The following is a 21,712-nucleotide window of genomic DNA, read 5'->3' as shown; positions in this document are numbered from 1 at the left end:
TTAACCTGTATTGAGGTTACTTGGGGTTTTTTTTTTTTTAATGTTTCTTTATTTATTTCTGAGAGAGAGAGAGGGAGACACAGAATCTGAAACAGGCTCCAGGCTCTGAGCTGGCTGTCAGCACAGAGCCCAATGCGGGGCTTGAACCCACGAACCATGAGGTCATAACCTGAGCCAAAGTTGGACGCTTAACCGACTGAGCCACCCAGGCGCCCCAGAAGCTATGGGTTTTTGAACTGAAGTCACAGATTCCAGGACACTTGTCTTCCTAAATGTTCAAAATAAGCAGCTAGTACCTACTTCTTCACTATGGAGTGTTTTAAAAGTGTAAAAGGCTTAAGGTGCTGCCTTTATCTCTCACCCTGCCCCAACGGGGGCCTGCCAGACTTGAAACCCTGGCTTAGTCCCCTGGGAGAAATGAGTTTATACTGGGAAAGACTCCCAGGAAAGACTGAGGTTAGACAAAATGAAGACCAGGGCAGGGGTTTGTTGGCCGCTACCTGGAAAGCCCCGTTAAGTGCAGCTCGCCCTAAATCTGCTTGGACCCCCCGGGGATATTTATTGTAGGGTCAGTTCACCCTTGGTCCCCCTGGCAGCTCTCAGATTCAAAGGTTGCTTACATCTGCCCTATAACCTGGCCCTCTAGAGACTCGTGTTTCCCTGTTTAGGAAAATACGTTTGACCAGAGCAGGGGAAAAAATGGTTTGGAATTTTTGCTTACAACAGTAAACTAAGATTCCACACATGAAAATATCAAATAAATTCAGCTCTGGTCTAAACTGGCAAATGTGGAGAATATTTGGATAGCCTTATAATCACTGTTCTTGCAGATGAGATGGTGAGGAGAAGCGACGCCCTGACTGGTAGCCATGCTTCCCTTTAGGGTCAGGTTCAGTTGGGTTTTGTTAACAAATACTAACTGGAGTTGGGAATCATGTGAAAACATACAACAGATAGGCTCAGATAGGCATTTAACACAAGAGATTTTCACATGACACAATTTTTAATGTCTATCATACAAGTGTTAACAGCACAGTTACACATGAGCCTAAAGCAGCACTTTCTCGATGGTTCTCAGCACTCCTGAGGGGAGAGTTCCAGGACCCTCGTCAGAGGTGGCTGACTCCCTCAGCATTTTCAATGTGGACCACTCTTTGGTCTCAAGGAGACTCCAAAGTCTAATTAAAATAAACCTGGGACCAAAGTCTGAAGAGTGTCCAAATATCTTAACGCCTGGGAGAATTAGAGCCCCAGAACATGCCCCAGGCAGCATCCAGAGTCTTTTCTCCCCACTGAACACTCAGCACAGCAATGAAGCCATTCTCTCCTTCCCCTAAAAGCTTCCCTTTTCCCTCTTCCCTGAGAGAAGGTAAAATTTCTCTTGCGGTCACTAGCGTGGAAAGATGGACTGTTTCAGAGAATCTTCTTCAGTACAGAGGCATTCCAGAAATATTGCTCTGCAGGATGGGCATCTGAGGAAAGAAACAGGAAGAAGCTCCCAGAGGATGCTTTGCTCTCCACTGGAGACCATTAGTGTTGTCCATGCGGGCTGTCACGGCCACCTGTGTGGGTCCAAGAGGAGAGGCCCAGTGTCCAGAAGGGAGACTCTTGTCTCATTAGTCCTCCTCCTCCAGTAAAGAGCAGCCACCTAGTCCAGGGCTTCCAGAGATAAGCCAAAGGAGGTCACCTGGCACCACAGGGGTGCGATGTTGCCAGAACAGCCAACAACCTGATTTCCTCAGCCCATAGCTCACTCCAGGCTAAGTGAGGGCATGGGAATACGACACAAGAGTAACCTTTAACTATGTTTTTGGTGAGGAAAATAATCCTCTGTCTTTAAGTGCTTTGGAGAGCCCATTACTCTTAGAAAAGTATCACCATCCCCCGCCCTCCACCATTACACAAACAAAACAGCTGTCTGTCAGTCTTGGCATTTAAAAAAAGAAAAATGACAACATGGCCAGTACGTTTTTCAGACTCCTGTGCTTATGCACCAAGTGACGCTTTAGATATAGAATGAAACAACTTGGAGCTCGTGATGGCAAACTCTTCAAAGAGGAGTTGCCCTCAGTGCGGTCAGTAGCCTCAGGGTGGAACTGAGTTCGTGTGTTAGGAAGAGTGATCCACTGAGAGGCGCCCTGAGTCCACCATAGGGGCGTATCTGGAAGTAGTGGGCCTGAGCTGCAGCTCATTCACTGACATTTTAGGATATTCAACAAATGTTTACCAAATGCTTTTAGGGATCCTAAACTTTAAATCCCACCATCAGAAAGAGTCTCTGTACGATGGCCACCCTCCTAGGGAGATTCAGATTGGACAAGGGGAGTATCCACTTTCTTGGAGTCCGCTACTTCTCAGTGTTCAGGAGGGGAGGGGGCCCCGGAGCTATCAGCCAGCCTCTGGGGCCTGGGCTGCATCTGCACCCCCGGCTTCCACCTGGTTACTCTTGCCCAGCTTTTTCAAGCTCTCCAGAAAGGCCTTCCAAGTCTCCGACACGCTCTTTTCCAGAAGCCAGCCCTCACTCTCACACTCAAGGTCTTCAGGGTTCGACACACCTTCCAGTGCTGTGTATAGGTAGCGCAGGCCAATTGTGATGGTCACCTGGTGGGGAGAAGAGACTTAGAGGAGGTCTGGGAGAAGTAGGTGGGGACTGGGGCTATTAGGAAACCATGCAAGCCACCAGCCTATTCATTCCGGGGCCCTTCAAGTGTGACAGGCTCTGCTGAGTCTGGGTTGGTGACGGCCTGCCCACCAGCCTGGCCTGGTGCTCAAAATAGCTGCCTCTTCTCCAACCTCATCTCCAGCCCTATTCTCCCTTTCTGGCCACCCTGGGCTTCTCTGGGTCCCATCCACACTTTTCATCCCTCCAGTCTTTACCACTTGCTGTTTGTTCCTCGCCACATTCCGCCTTCAATTCATCTTCAACCCTCGATGAGTGACCCTGCTACACATTCTCCCTCCTCTTCCTCTCCAGTCTCACCCATTCTGGGGGCAGTACTAGGCTTCTCCTCCTTGCACCCCCACCCCGTTCCTAGCACATTGCTTGGCACATATGCGGTGTTGGGTAAACTATTTGCTAGACAGGACTAAAAAGTCACCTCCTTCTCAGGAAACAATATGATCATATGTGGTTTCCTTCCACTTCTGCTATTTTGATTAACGTGGGGATGAGTGGGTGATTTGTTTGCATTTGTTCGCTAGCAGTCACTGTAGCAGGCTGTGGTGCCAAAATGCCTAGGTTCAAACCCCAGTCCTGGTACTTAGCCAGCCATCTGGCTAAGAGACCTCAGTTTACTCATCTGGTTTGCAAATTTTCAGATGGAGTGTCTCCTGACTCTTGTGCATGCTGTGACATGTCAGGATGTGTAGAGCATGGTACGTGGTGCCCAGTAAGGATGAATAGATGTGTCAGCTGTAATTGGTTATTCGTGTGGTAAGTACTGTTTTCACTTTTCCAATGTATCGTGTTGGCCCCGCCTTGTTTCTACACAGATTCCTGGTTTACCCGCTCTTACATTTCTCCTTTTGTGGTATAGCAAGCTCTGTGACCCGGCGAGGCTTGCTCATGGAGACCACCCCCTGATGCAGCTTGTTCACTCAGTCTCCCAGCCCCCAGAATAGCACCTAGTGGTGGTAGGGCCTCAGTAAACATCTACTGAATGAATGCTGTAGGAACACTTTATAATTGCAGTAGTGGATGATGGTAGTAGCTGATAGTTTTAGGTTTTCATTATTGTCATTGTCCATTGAAAGTTTAATAAAATATGTTTATGGTGGAAAAACTCACCTCCTCCAGGAGTCCTCCTGGTGTACATGCTCCCACTCTGGTTCCCTCCTCCTTTCCTGAAGTTGGCCTTCTGCTTTGCATTATGAATTTTGCACTTGGTAATGGGTCTCCCTTTGGTTCATGAGTTAGATGTCACCTCCTAACTGGATTGTGAGGCCCAGGAGGGCCAGGCTCTGGCCAGAGTTCTACCTTAGTTCAGCCACCCTTGTGCCCTTCACAGAGCTCTGTCAACTGAAGGCCTCAGCTAAAAGTTAAGGGCATTTACTTCCTGTTCCCAGTGAGCTGGTCCTTATCTCATATAGTCACTAACTTCCTGGAAAGGTGAGCAAACTGAGAGGCAGCCAGTGGAACCCTGTTTTCCCACTGTTAGCCTTTCAGTCTTTTCATGGGTTTTCAGGGGACATGACCTTATGACCTTCCAGCAGTAAGCTGCTCGCCTCGCTCTACCCATTCATTCCCAAGACTGTGAGTGGTCAGTGACCAGTAAATGCCCTGACATGAAAAGAAACCCTCCCTCCCCAGCCAGCCCACCCCCAGACAATACAGTACCTGCAATGTGATGTGGTGAGTTAGAAGTTGTCATCTCAGCCCAGGACACAGCTATATGTGAAATTCCATAGCACTAAGAGAGCGACTTACTTAAAGGAAACTTTCAGTGAATCTTCCCTAATGGGCAAACTTTCCCCACTAATATTTCTGGCTTTGGACTTCCAGATTTTGGAGTTGATTTTCTGCTGCCAGCTGAAAGCTAGAGCCCCTGAGTCACCCTCTGTACCACCTTGGTTTACCACTCACTAACACTTGCTCTCATTCAGCACCGAGGACAGCGCCCAGCGCTCCCTAGGTGTTTTAAGAAATAACTTCAATAAATGAGTGACAACTTGCTATATCCCAAGTTCTGTACAGAGAGGAAATAAGCCTTACAGGTGAGATCGGATGAACCCATAGTTAGTTAGAATAACAGCTAAATTGCTACCAGAATCTTGAGAGAAGCACAAATCCAAATAGCTCTCATTTCCTGAACACAGTGTACGTATCACCTCTTGATCCCCTCCCCCAGGACTCCCAAAGCTAAGTGCTGTCGGTCCCATATAACATAGATGTTAAGTAACTTTCCAAGACCTCAGGCTGAAAAAACAAAGGCACGTGATGAACCTCTGAAACATGCAAAGTGAAAGAAGCCAGACAGAAAAGGTCACATATTATGTTGGCATTTATATAGAATTTTGTTCAGAATAGATCCACAAAGACAGAGCACAGATTAATGGTTTCCAGGAGCTGAGGGGGTGGGGGTGGGTGCAGGGGGATGGGAAATATGCTGCTTAATGGCTATGAGCTGCTCTTTGGCAGTGATGGAAATGTTTTGGAACTAGACAGAGGTGGTAGAAGATGTTGTGGTAGTTGCACAGCATTGTGAATGTACTAAATACCACTACACTGCTCACTTTAAAATGATTCATTTTCTGTTCTGTGAATTTCACCTCAATCAATTATTTTTTGAGTGATAGGAGAGAAACAAAAAAAATAGAGGTGCTGGGATCCAGACTTAGGGCTGCCTGACCCACGGCTAGGCTGAGGCCTGGTTCTGAGGAGAGGGGCAAGCGCTCCAGGCCGGGCCCCACCCATTAAATCCAAAAGGGGCAGGTGACTCCCACTCCCCTCAGCTGGCCCAGAGCCTACCTCAAAGAGCCAGATGAGGAGCGTGACGGCGCCAATGGAGTTCATGAGGCTGCTGTAGTAGCTAAGCAGAGCGGCCCTGCAGCCTCGCACCCACAGGTTGAGCTCCTCTGTCTGGTGGTCGTAGCTGTAGTGAGCCGAATTGTTGGTGAGCTGGTACTGAATGCAGGGCCGTGGCGAGTTGGGGTTGCAGCAGCTGAATGGAACACCATCCACCAGGTATCGCCCGTCTACGTTGCTCTTGATGCGACTGGAGGAGGAAGATTAGGGGCTTCTCAGCCTTTTCACCAGGGGCCAGTTCCTCCCATCCCACAGCTCTGAAAAGCTGTAATAGTCATTCATTTGTTCATTCATTCTCAATAAATATTTGTTGTGCACCTACTATGGGCCAGCCACTGTTGTAAAAGCTGAAGGTAGAGAAATGACCCTAGACAACCGGTGTCCCTACTTCCTAGAGCTTATGTTCTAGAGGGTTGAGACAGATGATAAACCAAGAAGCGAGCAAATAGAGAATATAGAAATGCATCCAGCCACACTGTGTACTTCCAGGGCCCTGTGTGCAATGATTTCTTGGAACCATGTCAGCCTGGTAGGACAGGTGCCTGGGACAGGACTGCCTAGAGTTCGTGGCCAACAGCCTTTGGCCCCCAGCCCTCTCCAACCTTACTTCCGTCTAAAAAGTCACTAGGGACCAAGGCCCCCTCTGGCCAGATCAGTTCTGTTCAGTAGGTATTTCCAGACGGCCTGCTCTGGCGCAGGGCCTGTAAAGGGGCAGGGATTGAGACTGGAGACAGTTAGACTCCTTGCCCTCAGCTTGCTTACTGTCCACAGTGAACTCTGCCCCTAGCCGGGTGGGATCTCCTTACTCACCTGAAGGCTGCAGCCTGCATTACTTTTGCACTATACTTTTGTATATATGGTTAGGACACACCATATATTCATGTGGGTTCAGAATTCAAAAGGGGCAGACATCTTTACTGTGGAAGTTCTCCCCCTCCTCATCAGGTGTCTGGGTGTGTCCTACCCTACCTGCCTGAGTGAGGTTACCCCGGTGTCTTTATGTGCCAGAATTCATCAAGCTGCACACTTTTGTGCACCTGAGTGTATGCAGGTTATTTTGAATACCAAGGTTTTTTAAGTTGCAAATGAACAATGCATTACATAATAACAGACTTTTACAACATAAGAAGAGAAAGCATAAGAATAGAAATATAATGATTTAAAATAAAAATTATAAGATAGGTGAATGGATAAAGAAACTTTGGTGTTATACATAAACACACACACACAGGAATGTTACTCAGCTCTAAAAAAAGAAATCTTGCCACTTGCAACAACGTGGATGGACCTTGAGGACATTATGCTAAGTGAAATAATAAAGACAAATACCATATGATCTCACTTATATGTGGAATCTAAAAACAAGCCAAGAAAGTGGTGATTGCCAGAGGCAGGTGTGGGAGGTGGGCAGAATGGGTGAAAGTGGCCAAAGTACAAACTTCCAGTTATGAATAAGTAAGTCCTGAGGATGTAATACACAATATGGCGACTATAGTTAATAATACTGTATTGCCGGGGCACCTGGGTGGCTTAGTCGGTTAAGCGTCCGACTTTCGCTTAGGTCATGATCTCGCGGTTCGTGGGTTCGAGCCCCGCGTCGGGCTCTGTGCTGACTGCCAGCTCAGAGCCTGGAGCCTGTTTCAGAGTCTGTGTCTCCCTCTCTCTCTGACCCTCCCCTGCTCACGCTGTCTCTCTCTCTCTCTCACCTAGAAATAAATAAAACATTTTTAAAAAATAATAATAATACTGTATTGCCTATTTGAAAGTTGCTAAGAGAGTAAATCTTAAAAGTTTCTTGGGGCACCTGGGTGGCTCAGTCAGTTAAGCATCTGACTTCGGCTCAGGTCGTGATCTCGCAGTTTGTGGGTTCAAGCCCCACATCGGGTTCTGTGCAGGCAGCTCAGAGCCTGGAGCCTGTTTGAGATTCTGTGTCTCCCTTTCTCTCTATCCCTCCCCCGTTCATGCTCTGTCTCCGTTTCAAAAATAAACACTATAAAAAATTTTACATAAAAAAGTTTCTTATCACAAGGAAAAAATATTCTGTATCTAGGTATAGTGATAGATGTTAACTAGATGTATGGTGGTGATCATTTTGCAATATATGCAAATAGCAAATCATTATGTTGTATCTAAAAACTAATATAATGTTGCATATAAACTACACTTCGTAAATAAATAATAGAAATTGTTGTCAACAACGTTCATTGAGATTATAATTTCAGTGGCTAGCTTCTAAATATCCATGTTTAATCTCCCACTCATTCTTGTCCCTTGGCCTCCAGGTCCCCCCAAATTGTAGCCAACTGCATGTCCTTCTAAAAAAACTTCATAATGACAAGCAAACACAGTTTCTGCAAATGTTCTTATTCTTCTTGTTTTTTACCCAAATGGTAATGTCCTGTCTTGAACCTTTCTTTTTTTCCATAGCAGTATCTTAGAGATCTTTTTATATCTATCAATAGAAAGTGTTCTCCAGGTTTTTAATGAGCTACATGGTATTGCCATTGCACAGATGGTCCTGGGGTACTAGTCAGTTCCCTACTGATGGGTATTTAGGGCTTTCTCAGTCTCCTGCTAATTCAAACATTGTGCATATTGTGCCTATATCTAGAGGAGGCATCCCAGCATCAAATTGTAGATCTATCTGTGATTGCCCTAGATCCCTGCCATATTTCTCCCTGGGGGTGTACAATCACACCCCCAACAGACATGCACAAAAGAACCTACCCTTCATGGCTGTACCCACACAGATTCTATTTTTGATCTTTGCCAACCTGATAGATGAAAAATAGTATTACAAGGTTGTTTTAATTTCCATTTTTCTCACTATGAATGAAGTTGAGTATCTTCTGATATGTTGAAGAGCCATTTGTGGTTCCTTTTCTGTGAACTGTCTGTTAATCAGTATGATTAAGACTTTAGGAAGGTTCTGCACAATGTGGCCTCGTTGGGTCCAGAAAAATCCCCACCTGGGTTATGGTGACCATATTTCCAACGATCTGCAGTCCCTGACTTCTCCTGCCTGGACAGGACCCCAGCCTAGAGAACGGGTGGTCCTGGGCACACAGGAGAGTGATCAGAGTGGGACCACCTGAACTTATTCCCAGTTCATCCCTCTGGACAAGTTCCTTACCCTCTCTGGGCCTCAGCTTCTGTACAGTGGAGTTGACATGAGGATCATATGAAGGGATGTGTGTAAAAAGGCTTTAAAAAGTGGCTGGTACATAGTACGTGCACAGTAAATGTGGACTCGTGGCCGAGGCTAGGCAGGGTGGAGGAGCGAGAGCCTTCACATGTGCTCCGTGTGCCCTCAGGAAACAGCTGTGGCAATGAAACAGACCACTTGATATCACTGGGCAATAGTCACTTGTGATCTGGTGGCCGGGTCCCTGCCAGCTGTGAAGAAGAGGCTCAGAGAGCCTCCTGTGAGGACACCAGCCATGTCTATGAGGGCAGAGCTCACCAATGGCCTGAGGCCCTATTAGACATTTGTCACTGGCTGAAGCGGTTGCTACTGAAATACTTACTTGAGCCCTACCAGGAGCACCAAGAGCATGGTGGGAGCGGAAACTGCTCTGCTCTCCCCCTGCAGCCCCTAGCTCGGCACCTGGTGCTGGGCCCAGGGGGGTCCCGGGTGGGAGGACTGAAGCAGAAGGGCTGTCAGGTTGGGGCTCCTGCCCCCCTCTTGAGGGGCCAGCAGTCCCTGCACAACTGAACAGACAGTACCCTCCTACCCCCGTGACCAGCCCCAGCAGGCCTCCTTGACGCTGGGGTCTCCGAGCTCAAATGCTGTTTGTCCCTCTGACAGACCCATAGGCTGTCCCTTGAGCCCGCTCCTAGCAACACAACATCCCACCCGGGCCATTCCCCATGTCCCCGTGAGAAGAGTGGGCGTAGTAGAGGGAGCCAGCCTCTGAGTTGCAAATCCGCATTTCTGATCTGTGGGCCTTCGTCCCCTGGACCTGTGTGAGATGGGGATGACCACATCCCCCTCTCAGCGGCTGCGGCGAGCTTTAGATGAGGCAATGTGAGGAATGCACTTGACACAGGCCCTCAGAGAATGCCCCGCGTAGAGCCATCTGGGCAGGACCTTGCAGTCCACCAGATTGTTCTACAGAGGAAGAAGCGGTGCCCCGAGCAGGGCAGGGCCTCACCTAGAGCCAAACAGGAAGTGGAAGACCAGCCCACAGCAGTTACCCACTCCTCCCCTCAGAGTTTCTTCAGTCTCTCTGGTCCTTCCTGTGTGTTGGCTTTTCTATTTAAGCTTCCTGAGAAAGCGTGATTCCCTCCCTTGTTCCCTGTCCCAGAAGCCCTTTCCTGTCCACCATTGTCTCTCCTTATGCACCCTCAGGTGTCCTTAAGCTGGGGGGAAGCCCACAAACCTGCTCCGTACATGGTACATGTGTATGTGAAGTGAAGGCCAGGCCTGCAGTTGTGTGGCTTGAAGCCAAGAGCGGCTCTAAGCTGCCCTCACCCTGCAGGCTGGCCTTCTGGAGACCACTTATCTTCCCACCTTACCTTGCTCACTCCCTGAATGGAGAAACCACCTTGCTAGTCTCCTTAAGGCAGAGCTGTGTCTCCCCGCTCAGACGGGGCTTCCTGAGGTCAGGGCTGTTTAGCCTCAGACTGAGGCTCCTTGAGGGCAGGGCTGTGTCTCCTGTTTGTGTCTCCCCTTGCTACTTTATATCCAATAACTCCTCAAAAAAGAAATCTTTGGGGGCCTGGGTGGCTCAGTCAGTTAAGCCTGGGTTTCAGCTCAGGTCATGGTCTCACAGTTCGTGGGTTTGAGCCCCACGTCGGGCTCTGTGCTGACAACTGCAGAAGCTGTTTGGGATTCTCTGTCTCTCTCTCTCTCTCTGCCCCTCTCCAGCTCCCTCTCTATCACACTCTCTCTCAAAATAAATAAATGTTACAAAAAAAGAAATCTTCAAGGAAATGCTAATAGAGCACTGCTGTATACCAAGTGCTCTGTGTGCATTATTCCATTTACTCTCTACCACACCCCTGTCATGTCATTTCTCAGATGAGAAAACTCAGCCTGACAGAGGTCAAATGAATTGCCAGATTTCCACAAGTATCACTCAGCTAGCATTGCAGTTGGGGATTGACTCATTATCACTTATACTCTCCCTTCCCCTCTTTATTTCCACACATCTTTCCTTATGGATTTATTGATTTATCTCCTAAATTATGTCAGGGTTTTTTTTCAGGAAAACTCTGACATGATGATTTTCCCAAGTTATATGTGACTTGGCTGTGGGAGAATATGCTAGAAAACAGATCATACCTTAAGACCCTTACAAGTGCTGGCAAGCCCTGCGCAGAGCAAGATTCGTAGCCTGGGAAATACTCTGATATAAATAGGCAGCTCACCACCTAAGGAGCTCTCCTCTCCTGGCTTTGTCTTAAGAGGGTGAGTGGGGCCTTAATCTGTGGTTGGAACCAGGACAACCACTGAGTAAACAAGGTGATTCTTCTAGGGGAGAGGGAGGGCTATTTCTGGAAGTGCGGGGCTCCAACAGATCTTAGGCTGGGGGTCCATGGAAGCCCCAACCTCCATGAAGCCAGGCCTGCCTCCCCCATGCTGACCTGGGTCTTGTCCTCAGGGAGCCCAGTTGGAGGCGAGGGGAGGGGGGGAAGGACGCATAGCCCTGCCTCAGGGGGCCCCAGTCTGAGGGGGAGACACAGCCCTGCCTCAGGGAGCCCCAGTCTGAGGGGGAGACACAGCCCTCCCCCCAGGGAGCCCCAGTCTGAGGTGGGGAGACACAGCCCTGCCCTCAGGGAGCTCCTAGCCAAGGTCTAGTCTTCTTGAGGTGTCTATAAATTATTCAGGAATTGTGAAAGGATCCTGTAACCTGTGGGTTCCCTGGGTGGGATGAGAAAGTGACAGGGCTTGGTGCCAGCTTCTTCCTCAGCCCAAGGGCTTCAGGCCAAGCTCTCTGGGCTGACAGTTCCTGGTGCCAAGACCTCTCACCCCCAAGACACTAAAGCTCTGCTCATCCTGAAAGCAGTGGGCAGCTCTAAAGGAGTGGTCACAAACTAGCTGAAGACTTCACGTCCCTCCTCATGTGATGCAGTAAGATGTACACAGGGCACCCTAGGAAGTGTTCTTGCCAAAACCAGACCTGAATCCAAGCACACCTCAGCCCTGACTGCTGGCTTATGGGGAAACACAGGGGACAGAAGAACAACTTAGATGACACCACTTGGGGGAAAAAAAGATGACCACACTTGGCTGCAAGTGTTCAATCCAGAATGTGAGGAGCTCCTCAGAACAAATGGCCCCATCCCTCCAGTACACAGGTGGCATGACAGTAACTGTCAAAGAGTAAAAGAGACGAAAGAGATCAGAGAACAAAATGCAAAGTGTGGACTTGGTTTGGATCCCGATTTGAACAAATTGACTGTAAGAGGCATTTCGAGACAATCAGAGAAAAATTGACCAGACCAGACATTAGATGAGATTGCTGCTGATTTGGTTGGGCATGATTAGTACTGTGCATTTCCTTAAGTATTTATAGGTGAAAGGAAACGATATCCGGGATTTGCTTTAACATACTCAGAAGGTAGAGGCTCCTGGGTGGCTCTGTAAGTTGGGCACCCGACTTCGGCTCAGGTCATGATCTCATGTTCCATGGATTCCAGCCCCGCATCAGGCTGTGTGCTGACAGCTCAGCGCCTAGAACCTGCTTCGGATTCTGTGTCTCCCTTTCTCTCTCTCTCTCTCTCTCTCTCTCTCTGCTCCTCTGCTCATGGTCGCTCTCTCTCTCTCTCTCTCAAAAATAAGCATTTAAAAAAAGAGAGAAGCCGAACCCAAAAGGACCAGTATTATATGATTTCATTCAAATGAGGTGTCCAGAGGAGGGAGGTCTGTAGAGACAGAGAAGATAACAGAGCAGGGCCGTGGAGGCTAGGGAGTGAAAGCTGGAAGGTACAGGGTTTCCCTGCCACGTGATGAGAACGTTCTAAAGGGGACTGTGGTACTGACTAGTGACACAGCTCTGTGAAGAGGCCAAAAACCATTGAACCATCCACTTTAAATGAGTGACTTGTAAGGAATGTGAAAATCTTAATAAGGCTGGTTTTTAAAAGTCTACCCTCCTCTCCTGCTCCCTCTGTGAGATCTAACCTGAGGCTCAGATCTCTCATCTGTCAAATAGAGATAGCAATACCTACAAAAATTACAAACGCCCCAGGGAGGGGTTTTGTGTGGAATATATGTGGGACCTGGCAATGTAGTGATAGGGGGCAGAATAAGGAGGTGGGTGGTGACCACCGGGCTTTTTGAACCTGGGACCCCTGGATGGGGTGGGGAGATTGTCAATTCTTATAAAAATCTTCAATTGATATTGTTTAGATCAGGAACCTTCAGGAAACAGCCCTTGATCTTAAAGATTACCCTGAGAAATCTCCAAAAACCAGCCACCCCTCCATGCTTGCTGGGACCACAAGCTCCGTGCTCAGTTTCCTGGGGGACCAGCGGTGGGGGGCATACCTAGGGAGGTCCTAGGAGAGTCCTGTGGGCAGGAACCCAGCCCTGCTCCCAGGAGCTGGACTGGAAATGTTTTCTGTAGCCCAGTCCAGCGAGATGTACATCGTACGAAATGGGAAGAGAGCCCCCAGAGCCTTCAGGAAGGACCAGAAGTCATGGGCGCTAGACACTGTCCATGCCCAGGACCAGTGTCACTGGAAGATCTCCATGCATTTTTGCAGACTTCCCACCCTCTGACCGGCTCACTGCTCCTGGCATCGCCTTCCAGAGGCCTCAGGATCAATGAGAAGGCTGAGGCCCACCCCAGCCTTTTTTTTTTGGCTTCTCTGAGCTTGGTGGTGAAAGGAAAAAGATAAAAAGATGAAGCATTCTTCTTAAAAAGTCTTGGTGGAAGGGGCGCCTGGGTGGCTCAGTCAGCTGAGCATCCATCCGACTTCAGCTCAAGTCATGATCTCATGGTTCGAGCCCCACATTGGGCTCTGCTGACAGCTCAGAGCCTAGGGCTTGCTTTGGATTCTGTGTCTCCCTCTCTCTCTGCCCCTCTCTGGCTCCCACTCTGTCTCTCTCCCTCCCAAAAATAAATAAACATTAAAAAACAAACCTTGGTGGAAGGTGACCCAGCTCCCTCACCCACCCCTGCTTCTCTCTGCTTCTGCTGCTTCAGATCCTTGCCCTGAGGGTGCTGCTGAGAAAAGCGAGAAAAAAGTAAATGCTTACCACTTCTCAGTGCTTGGCCTCTCAAAAAAAAAAAAAAAAAAATACACTTTGTATTGTTCAGAGGAGGATTGGGGGCAGTCAGCTTTGTCCAGTAAACTTAATAATCCTCCTAAGTAAAGCAGTGAAGATAAGAAGAGGAAAAAATTTGAGTGTCCAGGGAAAGGGAGGTAGAAAGTGCTACTCCACGTTGTCTCATTCATCTCTTTGTTCCTTCTTCCCACAAACAGATACGGTTTGTGCTAGTTTGCAGAGGCAAAGCCAGCCCCGTGAAGCTTGCTAGACACAGCCCCGAGGAGCCTGCCCTCGCTCACGGGTGTTGCCCACTGGTCATTAATGTGAGAGTTTGTGGGACACAGCGATATGGTCCTCTCTCTACGAAGGTGACCCTATCAGGCTGTACCTTTAGCAGCACTCACAGGAGGTTTGGGAAAGGCCAAAGGCATTTCAGGTCTACCATTGTGTCTTGAGACCAGCTTTATGGCAAGTTAAAACCACCAGATACATTTTCTTACCAGAAGCTTAGCCTAAGGGAAGTAAGAGTAAGACAGAGACAGAGACAAAGAGAGAAAAGCAAAAGCCTCAAAGAAGCCCACTCCAGTGTTCTAATAGCAGCAAATAAGAACAACCGAGGGGCCTGCCTAAGTAGAATATGATGCACACATTAAACGTGATCATTCTAGACAATCCCTGGGTGACCTCACTCACATGTAAAATCTGAAAAACCAAACCTATAGAAACAGAGGCTAGAGTGGTGGGTGCTGAAGGCCGTGGGAGGGAAGGGAAGAGGTTGGTCAAAGGTTACAAATGTCCAGTTATAAGATGAGTAAGATGTGGGGATCTCGTGTACAGCCTGGTGATCGTAGTTAACAATACTGTATTACGTACTTGAAAGTTGCTAAGAGAGTCGCCTTTCTATGTTCTCCCCACAAAAAAGCAACGGCAATTATGGGCCACGATGCAGGTGTTAGCAGATAGTACGTTGGCAGTCACTTGGCAATGTGTAAGTGGATCAAATTAATGCCTCTGCACAATGTTGTTTGTCAATTATATTAAAGCCAGGCGGGGGACCTAATTGTTTTGGACATTATGCAAATACTGTATTGTCGAATTACAAAATGGGGTGCTCAATTGTATTTATACCGTGGTCACAGTATTTATTATGCAAATGTGAACAAGACTAAACAGAAATGTGGAAAAATTAAAGCCATTTTCTTTTCTGTGGGCAAGAACCTGGCTTGAATTCCTTTTCCTGTTTTTGTTTCTGTTACCGCCGTCACCGTATTTCCTTGTGTAACAGAGAAACTAACTGTTCAAGTCAATGGACTTAGGATAGTTTCACTCCAGCAAGCTGGCATGAAGCCTGGAGGTGGGGGATTTTTGTTTGTTGGGTTGGTTTGGTTTGGTTTTAGTTTTTGAGATTTTATTGTTAAGTAATCTCTATACTCAATGTGGAGCTTAACGTACACCCCGAGATAAAGAGTCGCATGCCCCACTGACTGAGCCAGCCAGATACCCTGCACGGTGGTGGTTCCGGCCAAGCTTACAGTTTGACTGACAGTTTAGACCTGCCGACCATTGAGAGTAGAGCAACCTGGAGAATTTCTGTGCTCTGGGACAAAAGGAGATTTGGGATTACAGAGAGCTTCTGTAAGCCTCTCCAATGACAAAGTCTATGCAGGAGGCAGTCAAGGAAAATGACAGGAAAAAATGACAGCTCTTTCTTATTTGCTCACAAAGGCTGCTTCCGTCTTCAGCGTCTCCTCCTCTCCCACCCCTCGTCCCCAGGAATTCTTTTTTTTTTTTTTTTAAATGCTTTTATTCATTTCTAGGAGAGAGAGAGACAGCATGAGCAGGGGAGGATCAGAGAGAGAGGGAGTGACAGACTCTGAAACAGGCTCCAGGTTCTGGGCTGGCAGTCAGCACAGAGCCCGACGCGGGGCTCGAACCCACGAACCGTGAGATCATGACCCAAGCGAAAGTCGGACGCTTAACCGACTAAGCCACCCAGGCGCCCCTCGTCCCCAGGAATTCTGCTCGTCTCTCCTGGGGCAGCTTGTGTAAATCATGCCACCTTGTGCCGTCCCTGTGGACCGTCACCTCGGAAGGGCAGAGCGATTTATAAGCCTCTCCTTAGCTAGGGATTTGTAGCAGTAATCCCCACCCACAGAGAAAATAGAATCCCAAGCAGTGACCTTCAGTTTGACTTCCTTTCCACCTGAGGTGCAGCTAAGCTAGCCATCTGGGGTTCGTGGGTTCACGGCTCCGGCCATGACCTGCTGTTAGTGTGCCCCGCACCCTGCATGCAAGTCCCCTTGGACTCAGCTGCCTTACTCAGGAAAACCCACCTGGATGAACAGACCCCTCGCCTCAGCCAGGAAACACGTTGATGGAAAGAAGAGGTAAAGGAAGAGCTACTGTCTCAGGACACGCTGCCCTTTCCCTGGAAAATGACTTGGGACCCATAATGGCGAGTCTCTTGGGAGGAACCGCGTGCTGGAGTCAGCCGCTACTACCTCTAGCACGAAGGACAAGCTTCTCTTCCTCACCAATACCTCTCTACATACACCCTCCAGGGGTGTATTTTTACACACCCCACAAATACTTCAGAAACTTTACTGTGTCACACTGTCGTGATTCAAGAAGTAAACACCAGCAGGCATTTAGTGAGCACCTGCTGTATGCCAGACTCTAGACAGAGCTAGGAGGTGACCTCCAAGATCATCTGTTCCAGGGGCACCTGGCTGGCTCAGCTGGAGAAACATGCGACTCTTGCCCCCGGGGTCATGAGTTTGAGCCCCAGGTTGGGTATGAAGATTACCAAAACAATAAATTAATTAAAAAATTATCTATTCCATGGGGCACCTGGGTGGCTCAGTCAGTTAAGCGTCCGACTTCGGCTCAGGTCATGATCTCACAGTTTGTGGGTTCGAGCCCCGTGTCCGGCTCTGTGCTGACAGCTCAGAGCCTGGAGCCTGCTTCCAACTCTGTGTCTCCCTCTCTCTCTGACCCTCCCCTGCTCATGCTGTCTCTCTCTCTCTCTCTCTCTCTCTTTCTCTTTCTCAGAAATAAATAAAACATTAAAAATTAAAAAAATAAAAAACAACTATCTATTCCAGTACCTTCATTTAAAAATGGGCAAGCAAGGGTTCAGAGTGGCAAGCCGCTTTACCCAAGGTCACAAGCTAATTTAAAGCCAAATTATACAGCCAAAACTACAGCCTAGATTTCCTGACTGCCCTGTCCTCTGCTTTTGCCACCACACCCAAGGACAAACGCCTTGAGAATGGATGCTGGTGTCAGAAGGTTCGAAAACAAGAGAACGAACCAGGAAATGTAAGCTTCTGGGACTGAATCCATCAACTTTGAGTGAACAAGACAAATAGCCAAATAACGCCTCAGTATATGTGATCGACAAATACCCCATCCCTATGGTGTGAAGTAGTCACAGATTCTCGGCTGGGACTTCCTCCCTAGAGACTCCTGTGCAAGCAACTTCTATAACTTGACACCTTCCTCCCACCTTAGCCAGACATTCGGTTGACCATACAATATCACCATCTTTATAGGTCAAAAATGTTAGCATATTGGCAATTTCACACAGGCCAACTGAGTCCAGCCTCACACACACAGCACTAAGCTGTGCCCACAGAGCACCCCATGGGCCTCCAAGTCCCCATCTAGCTCTGACCCCGGGATGGGAGACCACTCACTCTTTGACTTCTTTGGAGGAGAAGTCCAGGTAGCGATTGCTGATCCACTGGATCTCAAACCAATCTCGAAAGCCATTGTTGCCACAGCACTTGAACTCGATCTGTAGCATGTCGATGGTCTTCTTCATGAAACACCGGCCGGGGGTGTCTGTGTCTCGGTAGTACTTCATGCCATTCTTGAGCCCGTGGGCCAGGGTGCTCTCCAGTGAGCCCCGCATTAGGAAGCAGCAGAGGACCACCAGGAAGAAGACGATGTTGAAGAGGACACAGGCAGCCAGATACGGCTTCAGCCAGGGTTTCCACTTGGCATACTTGGCAGGGTCCAGGGCATCGTAGCAGATCTTGCCGGCCAGAGAGTTGAAGACACAGGACAGCACCCCCATCCCTATCAAGGAGTTGGGCACAAAATGGCTCTCCGAGTTATTCATCACATCACTCCTCTTCCGGAGTTCAATCTTAAGGAATAGCCCTAGGCTGAAGATGACGATGCCAGCCAACACGGAGAGCCAGTTCATGAGCCAGAGCCCTTGGGCCAACTTGACCCGCTTCTTCTGGTCAAACTTGACTTTCAGCAGCGCCATGCTTGCCGGGCGCAGTCCAGGCAGCTTCCCACGGCACAGCAACCACTCCTGACCTTAGTGAGCCCAGGGGCTGAAGACTCAGGGCCTTGGGAAGGGAGAAGGTGGCCCACACTTCAGGGAGCTGCTCTGGGAGCTGCCCATGTTGAGCCCCCTAGCCCGGGACCCCCCATGAACTCAGTAGTGGTAACAGGGGCCTCAGGGTCGCAGCTCATGAAGGGGCCAGTCCTCTGCAGTGTTGCCGTAAGCGTCCTTCCCAGCCAAGGAGGGAGAGCCTGAGCGCTGCAGATTAAAAGTGGGGTCCACAAGACATCGCGCTAATCTCTTTAGCCAGCTTCATCCCATTAGATAAAGCTGTGCTAGTTTCAGAACATGGCCAAGAGGAGCATCCACGGACACCCTGGAGCAGAGAGCTCTGGGTTCAGCTTGAAGAATCAGGAACAGAAACAAGACTGGCCAGAGGAATGGCCTTTCCCTGAGGTCTGGCTCAGACACGTGTCTCCCCAGAAGCCCGGTTCCAGGCCAAACTCCTTCACATCTGAAACTTTCTATGAGACAAAAGACATTGTCACCCTAGTCGAAAAAGAAATGACAGATTCTAAGAAAACATTTATAACATGTAAAAAAAAAAAAAAAAAAGAATTAATAAGCATTTTTTTTTAAACACCCACAACTCCACAGTCAAAAGATCAAAAATTGACTGGAAAAACAAGTAAAAGACAGGAACAGATGATTTATAATAGGAAATCTTGGAAAGTCCAAAATCTGGAAAAGATGTTCAGTCTGAGTAGAACGCAGGGAAGTGCAATTAAGATAATAATAAAAGACCAGATTTGATCCATCAGATTGAGCGTCTATCAAAATTCTGTTGCCAAACAGTATAAACAGAAATAATAGAAGTGAGGATAGACACTCATGATGAGTCTGTAAATTTTTTATCTTTGTAATTAGCAGATTTTATTTCTTAAAGCAGTTTTAGATTTACCAAAAAAAATTTTTTTTTCAGGGATCCCTGGGTGGCTCAGTTGGCTAAGTGTCCACCTTTGGCTCAGATCATGATCTCACGGTTTGTGAGATGGAGCCCCATATTGGGCTCTGTGCTGACAGTGCAGAGCCTAGAGCCTGCTTTGGATTCTGTGTCTCCCTCTATCTCTGCCCCTCCCCTCCTCATGTGCTCTTTCTCCCTCTCAAAAATAAATAAACATTAAAACAAAATTTTTAATTAAAAAATTTGAAAAAAGAATTCCCATATACTCCTTTCCCACAACCAGTTTATCCTAGAATTAGCACCTTGCATCTGTGTGCAATTGTTATAACTGATGAACAAATGTTGGTATTATTGTTATTATTAACTAAAGCCCATAGCTTACATTAGGTTTTGCTTGTTGTGTTTTATATTCTGTAGGCTTTGCCAAATGAGTAATATCATGCATCCACTATTATCAGATCATATAGAATCAGACAGGATAATTTCACTGCTCTTAACGATCCCTACATTCCACCTATTCATTCCTCCTTTCCTCGCTGCCCAACCCCAGGGAACCAGGCTCTACGGTGTTAACCTTTTCCAGAATGTCACATAATTGGAATCATAGCCTTTTCAAACTGATTTATTTCCCTTAACAATATGCACTTGGTGTTTCTTCACATCTTTTTTGTGGCTTAATGGCTCATTTCTATTTATTGCTGAATAAGATTCCATTAATATGGATGAACCACAGTTTATTTATCAATTCACCTGTTAAAGGACATCTTGGTTGCTTCCGATTTTTGGCAATTACACATAAAACTGCCATGAACCCTTGTATGCAGGTTTTTGTGTGGACATAATTTTTAAACTCATTCAAGTAGCTATCTAGGAGTACAATTGCTGGGTCATATGGGAAAATATGTTTAGCTTTGTAAGAAACTGCCAAATTATCTTCCAAAGGGGCTGTGCCATTTTGCATTCCTACCAGCAATGGACGAAAGTTCCTGTTACTCCACACCCTCACCAGTAATTCTGGTGTAAGAATTTTGGATTTTAGGCATCTCACTGTGGCTTTAATTTGCATTTCCCTGATGATGTATGATGTGGAGCGTCTTTTCATATGTTTATGTGCCTTCTTTGGTGAGGTGTCTGCCCAGTACTTTTGCCCACTTTTCAATTGGTTTGTTTTGGGGGTTTTTTAGGCTGTGACTTTTTGGAGAGTAATTTATCTATCTGCATTAAAATCTAAAACACATATTCCCAATGATTCAGCAGTGCCATTTCTCAAACAGCCTATGCATAAACACAAGGAGTTTTAAGAAGAAACCAAGTCTGGGGGCACCTGGGTGGCTTAGTCAGTTGAGCATCCGGCTTCAGCTCAGGTCTAGAGCCTGTCTTCGGATTCTGTGTCTCCCTCTCTCTCTGACCTTCCTCTGCTCATGCTGTCTCTCTCTCTCTCTCTGTCTTTCTCTCAAAAATAAATAAAACAACATTTTTTTTAAAAAAAAGAAGAAACCAAGTCTGTCCTCAACTTTGTGCCCACCTCCTACCATGCTGCCTATCAGCTTAAGGCAGTAAATGACTCTGCTCTCCAACCTGGAACCTCCTTTCTTCCCTTCTGTGGGGAAAATTGGATCCCACTACATGCAGTATTTGTGTGTTCCTCTTTAAGATCTCCAAATCACTAAATAGAACCAAACAAGGATTTATCCAGAGGGAGGAGGTATGGAACAAAGCTATGAGGCATACGTTTTTTTTTCCCTCCAGCCCAGTCACCTCAAAACAGCTATCCTGTTACTCCACCCAAGTTTGGACTCCCACTAAGGAGTGGCCAAGGTCAGGTTCTAAGACCTACAGGAAAATTAGTCTTGTTATTTTTTTTTTATTAATTTTTTTATAACTTACACCCAAGTTAGCATATAGAACAACTATGATTTCAAGAGTAGATTCCTCAATGCCCCTCACCCATTTAGCCCATCCCCCCTCCCACAACCCCTCCAGTAACCCTCTGTTTGTTTGCCATATTTAAGAATCTCTTATGTTTTTGTCCCCCTCCCTGTTTTTATATTATTTTTGCCTCCCTTCCCTTATGTTCATCTGTTTTGTATCTTAAAGTCCTCATATGAGAGAAGTCATATGATGTTTGTCTTTCTCTGACTAATCCCACTTACAATGATACCCTCTAGTTCCATCCATGTAGTTGCACATGGCAAGATTTCATTCTTTTTGATTGCCAAGAAATACTCCATTTGTGTGTGTGTGTGTGTGTGTGTGTGTGTGTGAGAATATATATATATACATAACACATCTTTATCCATTCACCCATTGATGGACATTTGGGCTCTTTCTGTACTTTGTCTATTGTTGATTGTGCTGCTATAAACATTGGGGTGCATGTGTCCCTTCGAAACAGAACACCTGTATCCCTTGGATAAATACCTAGTAGTGCAGTTGCTGGGTTTTTAATTTTTTGAGGAACCTCCATACTGTTTTCCAAAGTGGCTGCACCAGTTTGCATTCTCACCCGCAGTGCAAAAGAGATCCTCCTTCTCCTCATTCTCTCTAGCATCTGTTGTTGCCTGAGTTGTTACTGTTAGTCATTCTGACAAGTGTGAGGTGGGATCTCATTGTGGTTTTGATTTGTATTTCCCTGATGATGAGTGACACTGAGCATCTTTTCAAGTGTCTGTTGGCCATCTGGATGTCTTCTTTGGAGAGGTG

The 21,712-nt window shown here is 47.3% G+C and overlaps 1 protein-coding gene across 1 annotated transcript; it reads right to left on the bottom strand.

The window, feature by feature from the left end:
- Positions 1–2,318: 2,318 nt before the first annotated feature.
- PRPH2 (peripherin 2) lies at positions 2,319–18,127 on the bottom strand. Its single transcript, XM_039242700.1, has 3 exons — positions 17,444–18,127; positions 5,468–5,714; positions 2,319–2,601 (listed from the first exon to the last, which is right to left on the bottom strand). The coding sequence occupies exons 1-3, from the start codon at positions 18,022–18,024 to the stop codon at positions 2,389–2,391; spliced, it is 1,041 nt and encodes a 346-aa protein (XP_039098631.1). The 5' UTR covers positions 18,025–18,127; the 3' UTR covers positions 2,319–2,388.
- Positions 18,128–21,712: the final 3,585 nt, after the last annotated feature.

This window comes from Hyaena hyaena, unplaced genomic scaffold (assembly GCF_003009895.1).
Source record: "Hyaena hyaena isolate Hyena2069 unplaced genomic scaffold, ASM300989v1 scaffold_211, whole genome shotgun sequence".
NCBI lineage: Eukaryota > Metazoa > Chordata > Mammalia > Carnivora > Hyaenidae > Hyaena > Hyaena hyaena.
The sequence above is the reverse complement of the archived record's forward strand: the minus strand, read 5'-3'. Positions and strand labels throughout refer to the sequence as shown.